The sequence below is a fragment of the Monopterus albus genome, unplaced genomic scaffold (genome assembly GCF_001952655.1).
Source record: "Monopterus albus unplaced genomic scaffold, M_albus_1.0 scaffold290.1, whole genome shotgun sequence".
Lineage (NCBI taxonomy): Eukaryota > Metazoa > Chordata > Actinopteri > Synbranchiformes > Synbranchidae > Monopterus > Monopterus albus.
Window position 1 is genome coordinate 214,197 of NW_018128170.1, and position 19,106 is coordinate 233,302.

At 42.8% G+C, this 19,106-nt stretch overlaps 2 protein-coding genes across 2 annotated transcripts in view; both read right to left on the reverse strand.

The window, feature by feature from the left end:
• trip11 (thyroid hormone receptor interactor 11) overlaps positions 1-11,338 on the reverse strand; it is a 22,168-nt gene extending 10,830 nt beyond the window's left edge. Inside the window, 12 exon segments of the mRNA XM_020622974.1 lie at positions 3-35; positions 239-3,265; positions 3,596-3,799; positions 4,189-4,287; positions 4,414-4,454; positions 4,709-5,035; positions 6,483-6,645; positions 6,750-6,818; positions 7,481-7,783; positions 7,919-8,029; positions 8,278-8,354; positions 10,708-11,338. Of these exon segments, the coding sequence (XP_020478630.1) occupies positions 3-35; positions 239-3,265; positions 3,596-3,799; positions 4,189-4,287; positions 4,414-4,454; positions 4,709-5,035; positions 6,483-6,645; positions 6,750-6,818; positions 7,481-7,783; positions 7,919-8,029; positions 8,278-8,354; positions 10,708-10,846 (4,593 nt within the window). The 5' untranslated portion in view covers positions 10,847-11,338.
• Positions 11,339-12,393: 1,055 nt separating this feature from the next.
• golga5 (golgin A5) lies at positions 12,394-18,117 on the reverse strand. The gene is made up of 13 exons (XM_020622933.1): positions 17,932-18,117; positions 16,599-17,258; positions 15,865-16,062; positions 15,561-15,780; positions 15,350-15,473; positions 15,020-15,223; positions 14,741-14,911; positions 14,471-14,599; positions 14,254-14,352; positions 13,841-14,063; positions 13,253-13,352; positions 13,083-13,146; positions 12,394-12,984 (listed from the first exon to the last, which is right to left on the reverse strand). The coding sequence occupies exons 2-13, from the start codon at positions 17,248-17,250 to the stop codon at positions 12,904-12,906; spliced, it is 2,265 nt and encodes a 754-aa protein (XP_020478589.1). The 5' UTR covers positions 17,251-17,258; positions 17,932-18,117; the 3' UTR covers positions 12,394-12,903.
• Between the last annotated feature and the right edge of the window lie 989 nt (positions 18,118-19,106).

Consider the following 19,106-nt stretch of genomic DNA (forward strand, 5'->3'; position numbering starts at 1 on the left):
TCATTCAGGAGCTGGTTCAGCTCGCCAGATTTACCCTGTGTCATAAACAGAGAGAGGCTGAGCCATAAATCCAAATAAACAAAGAATACAGTGTTTCCAGTCTACTTTGATGGAGCAGAATGAAATCGATAAAAAAAAAGTATTCAACTGAAAAATAGTCTCTCTACCAAAAGCAACCATTTTTCCTACAGTAAGAATATAATACATTTCAGAAATAACAGTCTCCGTTCCAACTGACCTGCTCTTTGTCCTTGAGCATCCTCTCTACAGTTGCTGCCTTCTCACTCATTGCACTCAGCGCAAACTCCTTCTCTCTCAGTAGGAATGAAACCTGCATGTTTGTCTCCTGCAGCGCTCCGAACTCGGACTCCTTCTCTCGAGAACGTGCAGCCACCAGCTCGTTCTCCTCCTTCAGCTTCTTCACATCCAACTCCAGAATTAGAGCACGCTCTTTCAGGTTTGTCACGGCCTGCTTCAGCACCTCATTGTCATTCTCACGGTTACGTAATGTCTCACTGACTTGAAATAGCTGGTCACCTTTGGTTTTGATTAGCAGGTCTTTCTCCCTCACAGATCTCTGCAGGACTTCCATCCTCTCTCGAATCTGCCGAACCTCCTCAGCCTGACTTCTCTGCTCGCTCTCTGAGGCAGAAGCAGAGTTTGAAAGCCGGTGGTTGTTCTCCTGAAGAGTCCTGATTACATTGTCCCTCTCAGCCAACTGAGCTTGCAGTCGTCCAAGTTCTTCCTGTATTTTCTCTTGGCTTACAGGTGAAGCCGTCTGGTGGACTTGAGCATCAGTGGTGAGAGACAGTTCACCAGACTGAACAACTGCACCTTCAGGAGTCTGTGCTACACTGTCTAGTTTACCAAGCAGGACATCCTTGGTGGTGCTGAGCTGAGTGATTGTCTGCTGCACCTGAGCAAGTTCCAGACTCAGGCTTCCCAGTCTCTTCTCCTTCTGCTCATAGCTTTGGACCAGTCGAGCGTAGTCCACCGACAGCTTGGAGCTGCAGTCACTGTCTGAAGAGACCTGACCCTGTAGTTTGATCAGCTCTTCGTGCAGCTGAGCCGACTCGTGCTGCATGTTCTTGACTGTTGTGATGACCTGCTGCTTCCACTCCTCCATCTTCTTCACCTGCTGCTTCAGTGTGTCCCTCTCCTGCAGCAGCTCCTCAAACTGATTGCTGCTGATGCCACCAGAGCCGCCGGCAGCCTCTCCTCCTGAGGACTGCAGGACAGTCACCAAGGTCTGGCACTTTTGGGTCAAAGCATCAATCTCTATGTCCTTCTCCCTGATGATGCGGGACAGGTTCTGGATGGTCTCCTTGAACATCTCTTGGCTTCCTGAGGGATCGCTCATGTTGGACAGGCGCTGGTTTTACTGCTGAAGCTTCAACAAGGATGCCTCCTTCCCTGCCATGATATCCATGAGGCGGTGATGGTCAGAGCGAAGCTGGCTGTTCTCCCTTGTCTTTTCGTTAAGCACGGCTAGCACTTGTTCTCTCTCCACAGCATAAGCCTGCAGCTGCTGCTGTAAGAACATGATGTCCTGACTGTGTCCACTGCCTCCACCCATGGAAACTCTAGCATGAAGGGACTGGAGCTCCAGATCCTTCTGCAGGATCACCTGGGAGAGTTTGCCCACTTCCTCACGAGACACCACAAGCTGGTCAAGCTGTCTGGTCAGTGAGAGGTTCTTCTCATTCAGCTGGCTGATCTCTGTTTCTTTTTCCTTGATGCCCCTCACCAGTCTCTCTATTTCTACCTTAGATAAGTCATGCTTCTCATTGCCGTTCTCCTGATTTAGAGTCTGGGTCTTGTCCTCATGAATGATGACCTCACCCTGCACAAGCGGTATGTCAGCACTGAGCTGATCTACCATCTGTTGGAGCCGGGATATCTCTTCGTCTCTTGCATGGATGAGTCTGTCATAGTTGAGTGTGGTCTGCTGATGGCGAGCATGAGCCTGCTCCAGCTCACTCTGCTGAGCCTGAAGGGACTGCCGTGTCAGAAGGAGAGAGGCCTGCTGCTCCTCAGATGTTCTCCTCAGAGTCTGGACTTCCTCCTCCAGGCTGTTCCTGGAGGACTTGAGCTGGGTGATCTCTGTCTCCAGCTCTGTGATGATGTCCAGAGTCCTGGGCTCAGCCAGAGACTGAGACCTGCATTGCTGATCCCTGAGATCGATCTCCTCTTTCAAATGGCTGTTCTCCTCCTTCATACCCCCCAGCTGTTTATCCTTCTCCTCTAGTGCCTGTCGCAGAGCTTCAGCTTCTTTGGTTGCGACTGAGCGACTGTTCTCCATCTCTATCCGTAGATCAGCAGCGTTTTGTTTTAAAGTGTCCATGAGTACATCCTTCTCTTGCAGCAGATCTGTTAACTGCTTCTGCCCTGAAATTGTGATTGAAAGCATCTCATTGGTTTCTCTATGATCAGATGCTAACTGCTCCATGTCTCTCTTCAGTCGAGCTATTTCCATGTCCTTCTCCTGGTTGAGTTTGATGGCGCGCTCATGCTCCATCTGTAAAGCAGAGGCATCCATAGAGCGAGCTCGAGTTAACTCCTCGATCGTCTGCTGGTACTGCTTTGCCTGTTCTGCCAGTGTCCTCTCAGCTTGCCTCAACTCTTCATCCAGCTGAGTTTTCTCCAGCTTTAGAGCTTCGACACGAGTGTCCTTCTCATGGACTGTCCTGTTCAGAGCAGCCTGGCTTTCCGTCATCTGCTTAGATAGTTCCTTGACTTTATCCAGAGCCTGCTCACTCTCCGCCTTTAACCTCTTGTTCTCCATCTTCAGCTCATAGTCTTCAGCCATCACCTTCTCCTGAGAGTTCCTCATTTCATCCAGTTTTCTCCTGAGGTCTGACAGCTCCCTCTCCTTCTGTGCTAGCTCCTCTTTAGTTCCCTGTGCTTCAGTTCCCCTCTCCCCTGCCTGATCCAGCTCTGCTCTGGTGGAAGACAGCTGCTCCTCCCTCTCCTGCAAAGTCTTCTTCAGCTCTGTGACTTCTCTGCGTGAATCCCTGCTCTGTTCCTGTGCATGTCCCAGTTTGTCTTTCAGCTCCTTCACGGTCTGTTCCAACTGCTGTTTGGTCATATGGAGGTCGTTCAGAGTAAAAGCACTCTTGCTCATTTTCTCTTTTTGGGTATCCAGTTCTTGCTCCAGGGTCTTCTTCTGGTCTTTGGTTGCGTTGAGCTCTGCAGTCAGTCGTATGAGCTCTGCCTCGGCCTCCTTCAGCTGTCCTGAGAGCTGCTCCTTCACTGAAATCACATGCTAGAGATAAAAAAGAAACTGTGATTAACTGTGCAATGATAAGGATTGTGGATATTTTATTTCCAGACGTCAACCCTTTGTCTTGATTTAAAAAGGTATGAAATCTTTTGATCGTGTCATAAAATGTTGACGATGCCTGAGGACTATAAAAATTGAGTAGATTGTTTATCATTTGACACTTAGATATTACAGACAGATCACGGGGGGTTTAAAACCATAAAACCTGTGGTCATACTGTATGTACAAGGGAAAATATTCCCTTAGACCTGCATGTTAAAATAACAATATGGCAACAACAAAATAACAGTGGGCCAACATGATCAGCCAGACCTGTGTTGCCTCCTGGTTTTGCCGGTCTAGCTCCTCCAGCTCAGACATCAGGGTGTCACGTTCCTCCTCAGTGGCTCTCAGGGTCTTTTCTCTCTTCTCCAGCTCCACCTTCAGATCCTCCAATGACTCCGAGTCACCGGACTCAGCTCCATTATTACCAACTACTTGTTCCTCCGCCATTTTTAGTCTTTCTTGCAAACTGAACTGTAAAAGGAAAGAGAAAAAATAAGGAATCTGACATAATGCGCTCCAGATCATGTACTGTTCATATCACATTATTACATCAGAAGTTAGCAAGTACTAAGTAACCTCACCAATCAATAAACTATTTCAATTGGGCAGGAAACAAGTAGTCTACATCCAGAGCTAATTTTTATTTATTTGTATATTTGTCCATCTGAGTCATGACTAAACATAAGTAAACAGACACATTATATATTATCATGTTCTATGTTGCTGTTTTATAAGTCACAAGTGACACATTTACTTTTAAGTGTACACAGACAGGCAAGACATACAGTAACTGTATCAATAAAACTATTACAGATATTTGGAGCAGCCTGTGGTAATCTTTAGATAATCATTAGATAAACCTTCTCCAGTTCGAGAAGCTCCTTTTCTTGTCTCAGTTTCCCGATAATGGTGTTCAGCTCCAAGATGTCTGCATGCTCAACTTCATCCTTTGGTTCTGCCTGATTTGTGGAAAAGTTTAAAAAGTAATGAAACTAGGGGTTAAAATCATGAAACTCTAACCTTACATTAGGTAAAAAAATGATGTACTGTATGATATATAGTTAATGACTGAAGATAAAACTCACCTCAGGCACATTTTTCAGTCTCTCTATTTCTTTTTCTGCAGCTGGAAAGTAGAAACGTTGTGTTAAAATGCAGGGTAATTATGAGGGAATATAATTTATAAATTAGAGTAGGGAGTCCAGGGCAATACTGTCTATTCAATACTGATTTGAGGTCATTGCAATAAAAATATCACATTAAAAAAAGAAAATAAAATTAGCTTTAGTAATGTGAATTTCTGATTAAAAACATTTAATTATGACAAACAGCAGTATTCAATATCCGTATTCGACATTAAGTATATTAATAACTGTGTACCTGAAAGGTTATCTCTTAACAACTGGATCTCGTGGTCTAGCTGGGCTTTTTGCAGAGCTTTTCCCTCCTGCTCTTGCACTCGTGTCTGCAGGTCAGTGACAGACGTCTGTAGCCGAGTGTAATTCTGCAGCAGGACGGCGTTTTCTTCCTGGGCGTCATCATTCTCCAGCTGCAGCGCAGCCTGTTTCCTCTGTGCCTCCTCCAGGCTGGCAGACAGCTCAGTCAGCTGCTTCTCCCGCTGCTCAGCTGCTTCCTGCAGGGATTGTATGGTTTTCTGGAGTTCAAGCAGTTTGGAGGCTTGTGATGGGGAACTCTTTTGACCAGTACCTGAACAAAATGATAAAAATGTGTGATAAAAAAAAGTTGTATTCATATGCATTTGACAACAATGCGCTGATATAAGAATTTTGGTTATGGTTGACCGAGGTAGAAATAAAACCACTTAGCATTCATTGATTGAGTGCTATGACCTCAGTTTTCATTTCCAAAAGCACAATAACAAAAGTGAGGCTAACCACTCTGGCTCTGTTCCTCCAGCTCCTCTATCCTCTCCTCGTACTCTGCAAGCTCCTCTCTGTGTCGCCGGGTGATGTCGGCACTCTACAGCTTTGAAATTGGCATTTACCAATGACAGCTGTTGCTGTGCATCAGATCTAATGAGCTGATTAAGGTCTGAAACCTTGTGAGAGACTTTGAGACTCTGGAACTCTTAGGGTGCCCAAACTTTTGCACCATGCCATAATAATGTTTTTATTTTTTATTTTTGTTCAATTTATGGCATAAGAAGTAACTATGCATCACTGTTTGCAGAAAATATTGTGCATTTTTTCCATTTCCAAGAGAAACTGTGTTAACATCTGTTCAAATAAAAAATCACCAAAATCTGTTATTTATCAAGGGGTGCCTAAAAAAAAATGATGTACTGTATGATATATAGTTAATGACTGAAGATAAAACTCACCTCAGGCACATTTTTCAGTCTCTCTATTTCTTTTTCTGCAGCTGGAAAGTAGAAACGTTGTGTTAAAATGCAGGGTAATTATGAGGGAATATAATTTATAAATTAGAGTAGGGAGTCCAGGGCAATACTGTCTATTCAATACTGATTTGAGGTCATTGCAATAAAAATATCACATTAAAAAAAGAAAATAAAATTAGCTTTAGTAATGTGAATTTCTGATTAAAAACATTTAATTATGACAAACAGCAGTATTCAATATCCGTATTCGACATTAAGTATATTAATAACTGTGTACCTGAAAGGTTATCTCTTAACAACTGGATCTCGTGGTCTAGCTGGGCTTTTTGCAGAGCTTTTCCCTCCTGCTCTTGCACTCGTGTCTGCAGGTCAGTGACAGACGTCTGTAGCCGAGTGTAATTCTGCAGCAGGACGGCGTTTTCTTCCTGGGCGTCATCATTCTCCAGCTGCAGCGCAGCCTGTTTCCTCTGTGCCTCCTCCAGGCTGGCAGACAGCTCAGTCAGCTGCTTCTCCCGCTGCTCAGCTGCTTCCTGCAGGGATTGTATGGTTTTCTGGAGTTCAAGCAGTTTGGAGGCTTCTGATGGGGAACTCTTTTGACCAGTACCTGAACAAAATGATAAAAATGTGTGATAAAAAAAAGTTGTATTCATATGCATTTGACAACAATGCGCTGATATAAGAATTTTGGTTATGGTTGACCGAGGTAGAAATAAAACCACTTAGCATTCATTGATTGAGTGCTATGACCTCAGTTTTCATTTCCAAAAGCACAATAACAAAAGTGAGGCTAACCACTCTGGCTCTGTTCCTCCAGCTCCTCTATCCTCTCCTCGTACTCTGCAAGCTCCTCTCTGTGTCGCCGGGTGATGTCGGCCATCTTCTGCCGCTGGGCGTCCTGCAGAGCTGCCAGTTCATGCTGGTGTTCGTCCACTTCATGACTCATCTGCTCTTGCAGCTCCTGCCCAAGAACAGGAATAACACCAAGGTCAGAGGCTCATTACAATATGTTGTGTTCAGAGTGTTTACATTTAGATTTTGATTTTACAAGCAACAATAACGCACCTTAATAGTCTTTTGAAGTTTGAGTGTATCACCCTGGTCACCATTACCAGCTCCTGTCGCTGTTGATGCCTGAAATAAAAAAAGAAAGTATGTGACCCCTGTGATATATCTGCTGATATGAAGACTTTAAAGGTCCTGCTCAGTATTTCTAAACATTTGTTTTTAATTTGCCTGGTGAACCAGAAAGATTGAGTTTAAAAGGTCACCCTGAATACGTTCACCTTTAGCGGTGTCTAGCCACCCAGATACAGTAGTTCTGTTTCACTGGCACGATTTTTAGTTATCTGTCTCTGACATTTCGGCCTCCACCCCAATGCAGTGGTTTGCTCCCAGAATAAAGTACATATATTCTTCAGCAACATCTCTTTCAAGAAACAATTTCCCAAGTTTAAATAAAACTATTTTTGTTGTGATTTATCTTGTAGGAAATAGATGCCATGAAAACTGTTCAGTGTTCTGTTATTGCAAAATACAGAACACTGAACTGAATGTGATGGTCTACACAGTCTGGTGTCTCCCATGCTCTAACCCACCAAATGCTGGTGAAATTAAACCTGAAGAACTGCATGTGTGAGAAGCAAAACATCTGAAAGCCTGATAAATAATAACTTCTGTATATGCCATCCTTTCAGGGCATCACAACAGCCAAGTGGTTACAGAAACACTGCATGACCCAGGTTCAACTCTGCATCACAAACCACCTGTCCTGCTAGATCAAATTCTACTTTTACCTGAGACATTCGCCTCCAGTGTGCCACCTCTGCCTCCAGGCGCATGACTTCTGTTGACAGCCTGTTGATCTCGTGCTGCGACCAGATGACATCGCTGAGGTCCACCTCGTCGCTGTGGAAGCCCTGGTGGGACCCTGAGGGCCGTGACAGGAAAGAGGAAGCAGACGAGGATGTAGTGATCGAGGAAGTAGTAGCGACAGGCAGCCCTGCAGGGCCAGTGGAGGCAGACTGGGTTGACCGCTGCAGTTTCTGGACTTCTTCCTTAAGTCCACTCTGCCGAGCTTTCAGGTGACTGATCTCCACCTTGGAAGATAAAGAAAACAATTTCAAGCTTCACTGGATCAGTACTACTTGTACAAATGTGTATACTCCAGGTACTGAACATGTTCTTCAGGAAGTGTCAGGCAAATGCTTTCATTTTAGTCTAAATACACATACATCTTTTTGTTGCAGAAGAATTCTGTATTCTGCAGACTGCCGTTTAATTTGGATCTCTGATGCCTCCAGCTTCTCCTCAAGCTCTGCATGGAGCTTTCTTAACCTGTCGTACTGCAACGAGGAGACAGAAGAGAGGACGTCTATAACATGGACACGTCTATAACATGGACACATGCAAGACCTTAACATTTTTATTTTTTCTGGTTAGATGTAGATGTCAAAGCAGTTGAACAAATCAAAAAAACTAGGAAAATAATCTGCAAAAATGTGTAATGCATTAATAATTGACACAAACCCTTCTGTAACTGTGAACCATACAGTACCTTCCTACCTGGTAGGAAGGGAACAAAGAATCTAACCTCAGATTTCTGAGTGGCAAATGCAGCCTCGACTTCGACCAGCCTGGAATTGGACACATGCAGTTCTGTGGCAGCATCTGGAGTTACATGGATTAAACAGCACTGAAAATGTTAACAGGCATTCAGACAAGAATATTATGTGCACTTGAAATTTCTTCATAGGTTTCCATAAAAACATGCAGTAGGAAATAAACAAAACAAATAATAAAACATATGGCACTTTTTCCCCGTGAAGACAGTAAAAGAACCATATGAACATGGAATTATAAAATTCAGGTTTCTGATAACAAATTTCTAAATGACTCTTCTGGTCAATCTACTATGGCACAAAGCACATTCAACAGATAATAACTGACTCACACTCTGACACTCTCACATGCACAGATCTGTAAACTGTGCACATGATGAAAAGAACATGCACGGCTTGTCAGATCCCTGTGACCTAACAGCTGGATGAAACCCAGCCAACACATAATATTCACCCTGTAAACTGAAGTGAAGCAGACAAGAAAATCCAGTGCCAGTTAACAGCCGACTGTGGCTCATGAGGTAGGGCAGTCGTCTCCTGACCAGCAAGTTGGTGGTTCGACTCCCGGTCTCCCCGCATGCCTAAGTGTCCCTGAGCAAGACACTGAACCCCCGAATTGCTCCCGGTGGCTTGACTAGCGCCAGTGCGTTGCAGCCTGCTGTCATTGGTGTGTGAATGGTGTATGATCTCCTGTAAAGCGCTTTGGCCAGTGTAACACACTGTGAGGAAGGGCTATATAAGATACAAACCATTTAAAAGTTTAACTGATACCTTTAAGGCCTGGTTTTCAGAAGGCTTTGCTGCTGGCCTGGTCCTCCCTACACACTGATAAGATTTCATACTTCTGATTTTTGACTGGAGCTGCGAGTTGGAGATCTGTGATCAAAGTTCTCTTTGCGTCAGTGGTTTGTCACTTATCTGTTTGCTTTAGAGTGATGGTGCTTTTCCAATTAACTGGGCAAAGGTGATGGAGCATTTTGATTTAAGCTCTACAATCATTTCATTCTGACTTCAGATCATACTTACAAGCCCAGAGCTACACTGAGACCTGGTAATAACAGGTTACATTAAGCCCAGTGACTCAAATCAATGACATACAACTACATTTATGAATATAACTCAAGAGCTATAAGTGAACTCAACCACATCTGAACATGAGCGACATCAATAATCTGCCTTACTGTGTCTAACGAGGGAGTGACTGCACTGACTGAGAAAGTCTGCTTAAGATTTTACACTGGAAAAGCTTTACCCTTCAAAGCAAAATAAGGCTATAGATGAAAATGTTTGAATTGTACCGAAAAAAAAAAAAAAAGGCCAACAGACTAGACTCCCTCTGACGTGGAAACATGATTTGAAAATTTAAGTCTAACCAGAGTATGTGGATCAAACTGATGCACTGTTAGAATCAAAGCGGCTAGCTTTAGCCACACCACAACAAGCGGCACATGTATGATGATTACAGAAAATGGAAACACAACAACAGAAGCAAAAACAATAATACCACTAAAAACAAAAGCAGCTAGTGGTTGTGTTCATCCTTGTCCAGGCGTCTTAACACCAAGTGGTGTATCTCTGTCCCGTGATGCAAGTGTATTTCCTGGCACTGTGTAGGAAAGTGAACTTGACAGGAAACATTGTGGAAGATGGCTGTGTGGTGTAACTAAGCTATGAAGGGTTTAAGTGTATGTTGTAATTAAGATGACATTATGCATGTTCCCTTTTGTTCACTTAAGTTTTTTACATTCAATGCAACTCTTCCAGCTCAACATCGGTGTCTATATAGTTTTGTCCTGCCCAGCTACACACGAGCGGGTTGGAATATTAGGAACACCTCTGAATATAATGTAGCCCAGTACAACACCACCTTTAACTATGGCCTCAACAATAAACATATACATTTATAACAATTTGACCAGATGTTAAAGTGGAAGTGCTACAGTGAAGTGCATACATTGTACAGGTGTACCTAATAAAGTGGCTGGTGAGTGTATTAGAAGCACCTATAACAGAGTTGAAATGATTAGCTGACAAACAAAGTGTACCTAGTGCACTAGAAGTGCAAGTCTTACAATACGAGTATCTTTAGGTGAAAGCTCTAAAAGCTGATTTTGCCTTAATGGGTGTTTCTCTTTAGATGTACAAGTTTACAGCGGCTTTTCTCTGATGACTGCAGAGGGTGGTAGAGGACCTGAGATCCTTCAGGGACCCTGGGCATGTGGTTTATTAAGGGCAGGTACACTGGCACCATGAACTAGCCAATATTTGCTTACAACACACATACACTGCCGGGATCATTTGGACAATAACGTTGTTTCCCACAGGTGTGTAACTCAAAACGAATCGGGTGTATTACACGGTGATGTGGCCACCAAAGACATAAAACAAGAACACAAAAGTACCTCCTACTTCTTCCGCTCCTTCCAGCAGCATGTCCTTGGTAAAGTTTGATATCTGTCCAGTGAAAGACGACAGGCTCCCGCTGACCTGGCCCAGGGACTGACCGAGGCCGGAGCCCAGTCCACCCAGCCACGATGACATCTTCGAGGGGGGCTAAAAACCAAACAAAAACAAAGCAGGGCCGAGGAGGACGAGGGGCTAGCCTAGCTTCGACTCGACAGGTGGTAAAGTCAGCTTGGTCATCAAGCTCACCTGTAAACTCTAAAGCACAGGGATACTGTTAACTTTAAAATCCACTTTAATCTTCCGTAACAGAGTCGCTTTTCAGGCTGACAGACGCTCATTTACCACAGACGCCGGCTAATAACAGCTGTTTATATGAAGGAATTTGACAAGACAACCGAGCTAAGCCACATTACATCCCCGTCAAACAGATAATACCTTAGGCGACGACCTTATGTCGAGGTCTGTATCATTTGCGGCGAACACAAACGGTATTTTCAGCAGTTTATTCCAAGTCTAAACAACACACAGCCCATAAAGTGCCACCTCAACTGCAGCCATTATCAGCTCGTCTGTGGCTACGGCTGTCAGCTTTGACGTGGACACAGAACAAGGCAGCGGTGCATTGTGGGATACTGGAGGACCAACAAATTCATGGTGCGTTCAAGAACTGCATCTGGTCGGCAGCAGTATCCGTTTTCAGTTTTTACAATTTAACGTCTGCAGACAGTCTATGGTAAAACCCACAGGCTGTTATTACTATTTTATACTTTTGCTTCACCACAGTTCAGAAACAAATATTCAACTTTTTCTGCGCTACTCTTATTTGATGACTTGTTGTTGCTAGTTACTTTACAGATTGATTATAAGCACAAACTATAATAAATTATTTAGAACGTATCATTCTAGTTTAAGGTGAAAAAAACTATCCATCCCTGCAGGAAAATTCAGACTTAACAGTAGAAGCCCCCATATAAAATAATTAAAATTAGACCAACGTTAACTACCGTACCTAGAACACGTGATTTACCCATTAAAAATAAATATTAAACATTATTCTCAAATGGGCCGTTCTTAAGTAAGTACATTTACCTTTGGTACTTCGAGCATATTTTTCTGCTGAACGTTTTTACATTTAAGTAAACCCTTTACCTGTAAGTGAGTATTTCTATGCTGTGGTATTACTACTCTTATTTAAAACATTTAAGTCTTACAGTGATTCTGGATGAATTTTTGTAATTCCGTCAGCTGTAGTTCAACCCTTTACCCTTCCTTTTTCAATAAATTGTGACATTACTGCAGCATCATTAGCAGTTATTTACTCCAAAACTGAAGAAGTCCCTCCAGAGACACAGGGGACAGGTTTTCTTGAACTAAGCAGGACTCCATGATAAAGTTCCTCTATATGCTGTTTTCAGTTCATATATTAGAAATGATAGCCTGTGTTGTTTCATCTAACTTCTTTATTAAAGGTTTCGGGGGTAACTGTGGTTCAGTGGGTAGAGCGGTTGTCTCCCAACTGGAAGGCTGGAGCTTCGAATCACGCTGCCTGCAGTCCACATGTCCAAGTGTCCTAGGGCAAGACACTGAACCCCCAAGTTGCCCCCGATCCTCAGAGCCATCAGTGTGAGTTGGTGCCTCAGATGGCTGCCTTGGTTCTGTACCACAAACAAATTCCCTGTGTGTAACATACTGTACTTGGCCAAATAAAGGTGATTATCCTTATTATTATTCTTTTTTTAAAACATATTGTTAAATATTTTCTCCAGAGAACAGATGTCTAAAAGCAGGTGACAACAGATCTGAGATCATGTTTCATTTTATGTCCCTTCAGCAGACTACCATTACAATATATAACTCTGTAATTATTCATTCATTCATTCATTTTCTACCGCCTAATCCCTGAACAGGGTCACGGGGGGCAAGCCAATCCCGGCCGGCAATCGGGCGAAGGCGGGGTACACCCGGGAGCAGGTCGCCAATGCACTCTGTAATTAAAACTCAATACAGCTATCAATCTTCAGTTGGAAATGATAAAGAAAAAAGAGCAAATGTCTTTACTTTATAGCATTTCTGTGCAAAAAAAAAGGGAAAGCCAGGTCCCAGAGTCCATGTTCCAGTATCTTGTACCATCCATACGTTGAAGACAATAAAGCAAACACCATGAAAAACCCAAGCTGGTAAATATAACCCTTCTATCTTCCATCAGGTTGGCCATGGTGCATTTCTGGTGTGTAAGTTAGGAGAACAATCATGACCCACAGGTGGAGCACTGCCTGTTAACAAAAATAGTTGAAATGCTTTTAATCTCTTTTATTAACCAGTGTTTATCAAGATGGGAAAATTTCATACCATTTCTTGAATAAATACTCACCATGTAGAGAATAACAAATACTCTGGCCACAGGGTAGCGCCTCAAGAAGATTCCCAGTCTGATGCTAAGATGACAAGATTTTCTAGTTATCACTGGGGAAAGTATCTTACAGTAGAAAACAATGTAACTGCTGCAGAATAATGATAACGTGAAAAAAAAAGAAATCTTACCTGAAACGGTCAATAGTGCTTGCTGCCTTGCGTACTTTGCCATACACTCCTGGAGCATCTTGATCACTGAAGAGGACTGGTGTGTTTCTTTGTCGCGCCCCTGAAAATACATAAAAGGCCGTATGAGTAAAGAAATCAGTGCAGTCAAAATGCAACACAATCAAATTGAACTCAATATAAACAAAAATTACTTAACGCTTAAAAAACCCCCACTGAATTTCAAATTAACAATTTGGCATATTCCATGGTGTTGTTGTTCATATTAAGCAGAATCTTGAAAGTAGGAACAGAAATACAATTGGTTCCAAAAAGAGAGAGAAATGCTATTGATATGGTTATTAAAACTTCTGCAAAACATTCTCTAAATAGTCTTTTTGTCATTCAGTTTGCTGAAATGTCAACTTCGGAGGGCATGTGTAACTTCATAGAGGCATCAAAAGATAAAATATTCAGTTCGCACTGAAAGTCTAAGTTGTGGCTTCATGACATGTTCTCATGTCATTATTCCTGCAGAGAAATTTCACGGTCTTCTGTTGAATCTGTCTTTTAATTACCAGCCATTTTGACCCTGACCTTAATTGTGCCTACCTGGTCCCTCTAAGTTGCTCATGTTGATGACTGGCCCTCCACTTTGTCCACCCTGTGCATTCTTCAGCTGTTGCTCTAGCCGCTCCAGCTGGAAGACCAGGGAGCTTTTTTCTGTGCCCAAGGCCTCCAGCATGGTTTGCTTCTGGATCAGCGTCTCCGTGAGCTGGTGGAGCCTGTTCTCCAGCTCTGTTTGGCTGGTGCTGCTTAGTGTCTTGTTAGTCAACTGGAAGAATAAACACATACCAGGCTATTAATCATCAATGGTAACAGCTGAAGCAATGGCACTTCGGTATGGAACAAAAAAAAAAAAAAAAAAGGCACTCTTACAAAGAAGACGAGATGCTGGCCCAACCTAGACTTTGACAAAGGAGGGCCCAAATTAACATACAGCTTATATTTATAAAGGCACTGACCTGGTTCCTGAGTTTTTGGATTTCATCCTCTCTGTCTTTGATTCGACTCTGCAGAGTGTTTTTGGCTCGATGGTGCTCTTCCTCAAGGTACTGCTGCTCCTAAAAAAAGATTCCCATTTTAATCATATGTGCAACAATTATGGAAAAACATGTATGCACCTAAGAGACTGAAAATTTCTAGAGTTGCTACGTTAGGGCATTATAACTCCCTCCTTACATGTTTGTATCGCTCAATCTCAGCCTCTAATTCCTGTTTAGCTCTGTTCTGTATGGCCTGCTGCTCCTGTAACTGCACCTGCTGCTCGCGCCACGTCTCTGCCTCTGCCAAGGCCTGATTCTCCAAATCCTGAGAAAAAAAAAAAAAACAACACAAACACAACAGAGAAATGCATTTACACCTGGACACAACTCAGTGAAGGCATCACCTAAGATTTTCCACACTGAATCGACAGCGCTTTTTCTTTTCCTGCCTTTCAAAGCATCTCACCTGTATTTCTGTTCGAAGTGTGTGCACTTGCCCCTGTAGTTTTTGGATGTCCTCCCTCTGCATCTCCTTCTCATGACGCAGTTCCTCCAGCTCTAGAGTCATGGTCCCACTGCCATCCAGAGTGTCCAGACCAGATCCCTCCTTTAGACTGCTGATGAGCTTCTCTTTGGACTACAAAAAAGGATTATCAAAAAAATTCTGAATCATCAAATGAAAGTTAATCACAAACAAGAAAACAAGCACAGGTAAACTACACAAGAAAACATTTTCAAGTCTTACTTGTAGGATGCGTGAGGCTTTGTGCTTGTAGTCTTGTAACTCCTGCCTGGCAGACTCAGCTGCAGCTTTGGCACTTTTCAGCTGCTGTTGGAGGTCGTCAACCCTGAGCTTCTCCTCTGCAGCTCGTCGCTCGGCTGCAGTCACTGTCTCTGCAAGGGTCTGCCTCTCAGCCTCCAGCTTGGAAAGGCGACCAGCATACTCATTCTACACAAGAGGATTATAAAGTCTCAACATTTATATCAGCACTCCTACTAAATAAATACAAAGCTGTCAGGGATGTTCTTAACTATCAATCATGTATGCAGAGGAACAAACAGCATTACACTGTACCTGCATCTGCCGGTAGCTGTCCTGTTCCCTCCTGAGAGCCAGTTCAGCCTCCCGCAGCCTCTCCTGTATCGTCTCAAGAGCTTGGGACTGCGTGCTGCTCCCTTCTGTGTGGTCTTGCATAATTCTAAAAAGCAGAAAAAGTAATATGAGATCTACTTGCATTAAAAGCTAAATCTGATCTGAACTTCAGAAACTGGTCGCCAAGGTGTACCTTGACTTTTCTTTCTGTGCCTCCTCTAGTGCAGCACTGCGGGACTTCAGCAGCTGATCAGCTTCATCGAGTCTGATTTTCAGGACTGCAAGTTGACCATCCTTTGCTGAAAGAGCCTCTGTCAGGTCATCAACCTGTGACCGAAGTTCCCGTAACGTCCGGTCAGTGTGAGACTGATCAGAGTTCCATTTGTCTGCGCGTAGTCTGGCCTGGTTTAATTCTGCAAGAGTAGAGAACAACATCTTAAACAATAAGATGTGTGTGCATGTGGCCATCATTGTTCCTGTTTTGACTTTACTCATACCATCTTGTAAGTCTTTTGCTCTCTGGATAACTGAAGCCATCTCCTGGTTGAGGGAGGCCACCTCACTGCGCAGCAGCTGGTTCTCCAGACGCAGACTGGACAGGATCTGACTCTGAGGCTCCTCTGTGGGAGGAGGCGGCTCCTGCCTGCTGGACTCCTGAGGGACAGCCAAACCTAAGTCTGAACTCTGAGGTGTGTCTGTGGTGGTGAGAAGGGGATGAAGAGAGAGGACACAAAAACCTTCAACAACAAAAGAACTTGATTATACAATTTATATGAAGAAAGTATGAGAAATCTGTCCGCCTGTATGGCTTTTTGCATCTAGTCAGGACCGGCTTGCAACAATGCTGGATAAATAATAGTCGTTTTAGTTATTTTTCATGCAAACTTGACAAATACACTCTAGTTTCAGCTTCTCAGATAAACAGTTTTGCGGATCTTCCTTGTCAGATTTGAATATGTTTGGGTTTTGGAATGTTGGTCAAACAAAACAGCCAAACTGAAGACAGCTCTGTAATCACAGGGATATGAAGAATGGATTTTTTTCACAGTTTTTCATTTAGGTGATAAACTTCAGCATAACTCTGAGGAATTACTAAAATCAAATAATGTTACCTTATCCATGTAAACTATAGTCGCAAAAAATAATTATTAAACCTAAAGTGAGATACTTTAATATTTTAAACCTGCACACTTAAAAAGACACAGGAAACATAAATAATTCCTGAATTTACCTTGGCTCTGCTCTTTAGCAGAGCTCTCCTCTGATGTTTTTATGCTGTGAGTAGACAGTGAGCTCATGCTCGAGGCTCTGGATACACCACGAGTTGATGGGGGTGTGGACGGGGCTGAGGAGATGGCATGAAGAGTGGTAGAAGGAGGAGGTGGCAGGTTTTCCACCTCATTAACTGGAACTGCCACTTTCACAAGTTCTCTTCTTGAATCCCTCCTGTTGCTGACGGGAGGGTCTGAGCTGTTCAGGAAGTCAAAGAGCATGTCATCGTCCACATCCTGGTCACTCTTTTTGGGCCTCACAAAGCCAGAAGTTGGCTTGGCAGAGTTGGGTAAGCTGCTGCCAGAACCAGAGGGGGTACTGGCCACATTGGCTGTGCCTGCCAGCATGGTAGCATTGGATCTCTTAATGTTTCCAGCTGCTCCAGAGATGTAGCTTGGTGCATCATGAGAGGATGCATAGGAATGTTGTGTCACAGCTGCATCAGTCTCATACCCTGGAGTGCTGTACTCAGGCTTGAGAGTTGATTCTCCCTCATAGGATAACAAGGAGGATGTTCTACCCTGGTTGGTGCTCAGGGCAGTGGCAGCTCCCTGGTCCACTTTATTTAGGAAATTTTCAGCTTTCCCAGCTAAGTCAGCAAGCCAAGACATTTTGCATCCTGATGGAAAAAACATAACAATACGCTGTGAAAATGAAATTACCCTTGGCCCTATTCCAACGAGCAACATGTTAAGGTTTAACTGACAGATAATTTTAACTTTTAACATATGAACATGTTTTCTCTTTTAAAGGATAAAGAAAGCAGCTCGCAATGACAACATTTTTCAGAAGTGTAAGTTCGCAAAGATCTTATTTAAAAGAATCCAAAAAACAAGTTCTTGTCTGTCCTTTTACAATGAAACCGAGGGCAGTGAAGGCATAAAGGTTGCAGGTTTAAAGCCTTTACGGTAGCATACATAAGGACACAACAAGAGAAGGGGCGACAGATCAGGCTGTGGCTGTACAGGATAATATTCCAGGTGTGAGATAGCCGGGGTTTAGTCTACATCCGCGCATTAAAGTTATTAACAATCTTCGAGTTATTTTAAAGAATCTATACTCGATTTCTACATAGCTAGCATGCTAACTCGAGTTGCAGCTGTCTAGTTGAAATTTTTTTAACGATATCACATTTTCTGATAAATATACACGAGGATAAAAAAAGTAATCGCAGGAGTCACCGACAGCTGAGCTCTTGTTATCATTATACTGGTATAAACACTGTTTGCTGCGAATAAACTCCACAATTTCTAGTAGGCTAGCTGGGTACTAAAGGACAACTTCCAACGTACCGTTTGAAACGACGTTCAAATCTCAGAATGTCTACAGCCACTTGGATACTGCCCAAGTTTAATCGGTGAACGTGAAAAAGAAAAACCGTTTGGATAAATACAGTCAAACGTCATTGTCTGTCAAAAAGGATATCGCTGATCTTCTCAATACGTGGACCAGGAACCGCTGCGAGCAAGGACCCCTAAACAGAGCGCCTTCAGAAAGGCCTGATCAAAAATTAACCAGTGAGGTTCCCAGTGCGCTGTACCCACCTCCTCTGCACTCGTATCATATAAACAAATATCAACAAGTAATTTAATCGTGTACTTAAGTACACGTTTTGAGGTACACTTGTACTTTACTTCAGTTTTTCCATTATATAGTGCTCTATACTGCACTATATTTGAGAGGGGAACAAAAAACTATTTTTTAATTATTTTGATAACTTTAATTACTTACAAAATGTAATCAACAAATAAATATGACGTATTTTTTATTAAGTAAAATTTGAATGCAGGACTTTACTTGTGATATAATATTCTGACAGCGTGGCATTTCTACTTTTGCACAAGTCAAGGTTCTGAGTACTTCACCCACCACTAATAGAGAAGGATACTGTTTAGTGCAATTTTTAATAACTTCAAACAACCTCAGTAGGCTTTGCACTGCCAAAGTCTCACCTTTACATAAAAAAAAGATGAACTGCTATTATGAAACAGTGCCTCTTTATTTTTTCCTCACTCACTCCAAAATGCATATTTACATGGCATGCCACAACAATACAGGAACTGACTATGAACACAACCAATAACACATAGAATCTGCTCAGGTAATTAGGGGTGAGGGAGTCTTCCCATGAATAACCAACCCAGAGATAACAGAACTGAACCAACACTTTTATAACCAGGCCAGCGATAGAAAAGGATTCCTCTTAAATCGGGTTTTTTTCAAAGACTTTAAAAGTGATAAATGTCCAGTTCACATGTTCTTCACATTTGCTCAAGAAGAGTCAGCATCACAGCAGAGTCAAAGATAGTGATAGTCTACACTCTGCAAAAGAAAAACCCACAAAGCTGATAAATCTCTGGATCGACCAGGGCAGATGATCACACATGAGGGGAAAACATTTACAACAGTTAATTTATTGTTGGTGAGGACAAGCTGGTCAACTCCAGATCAGTAATTTGAAAATGCC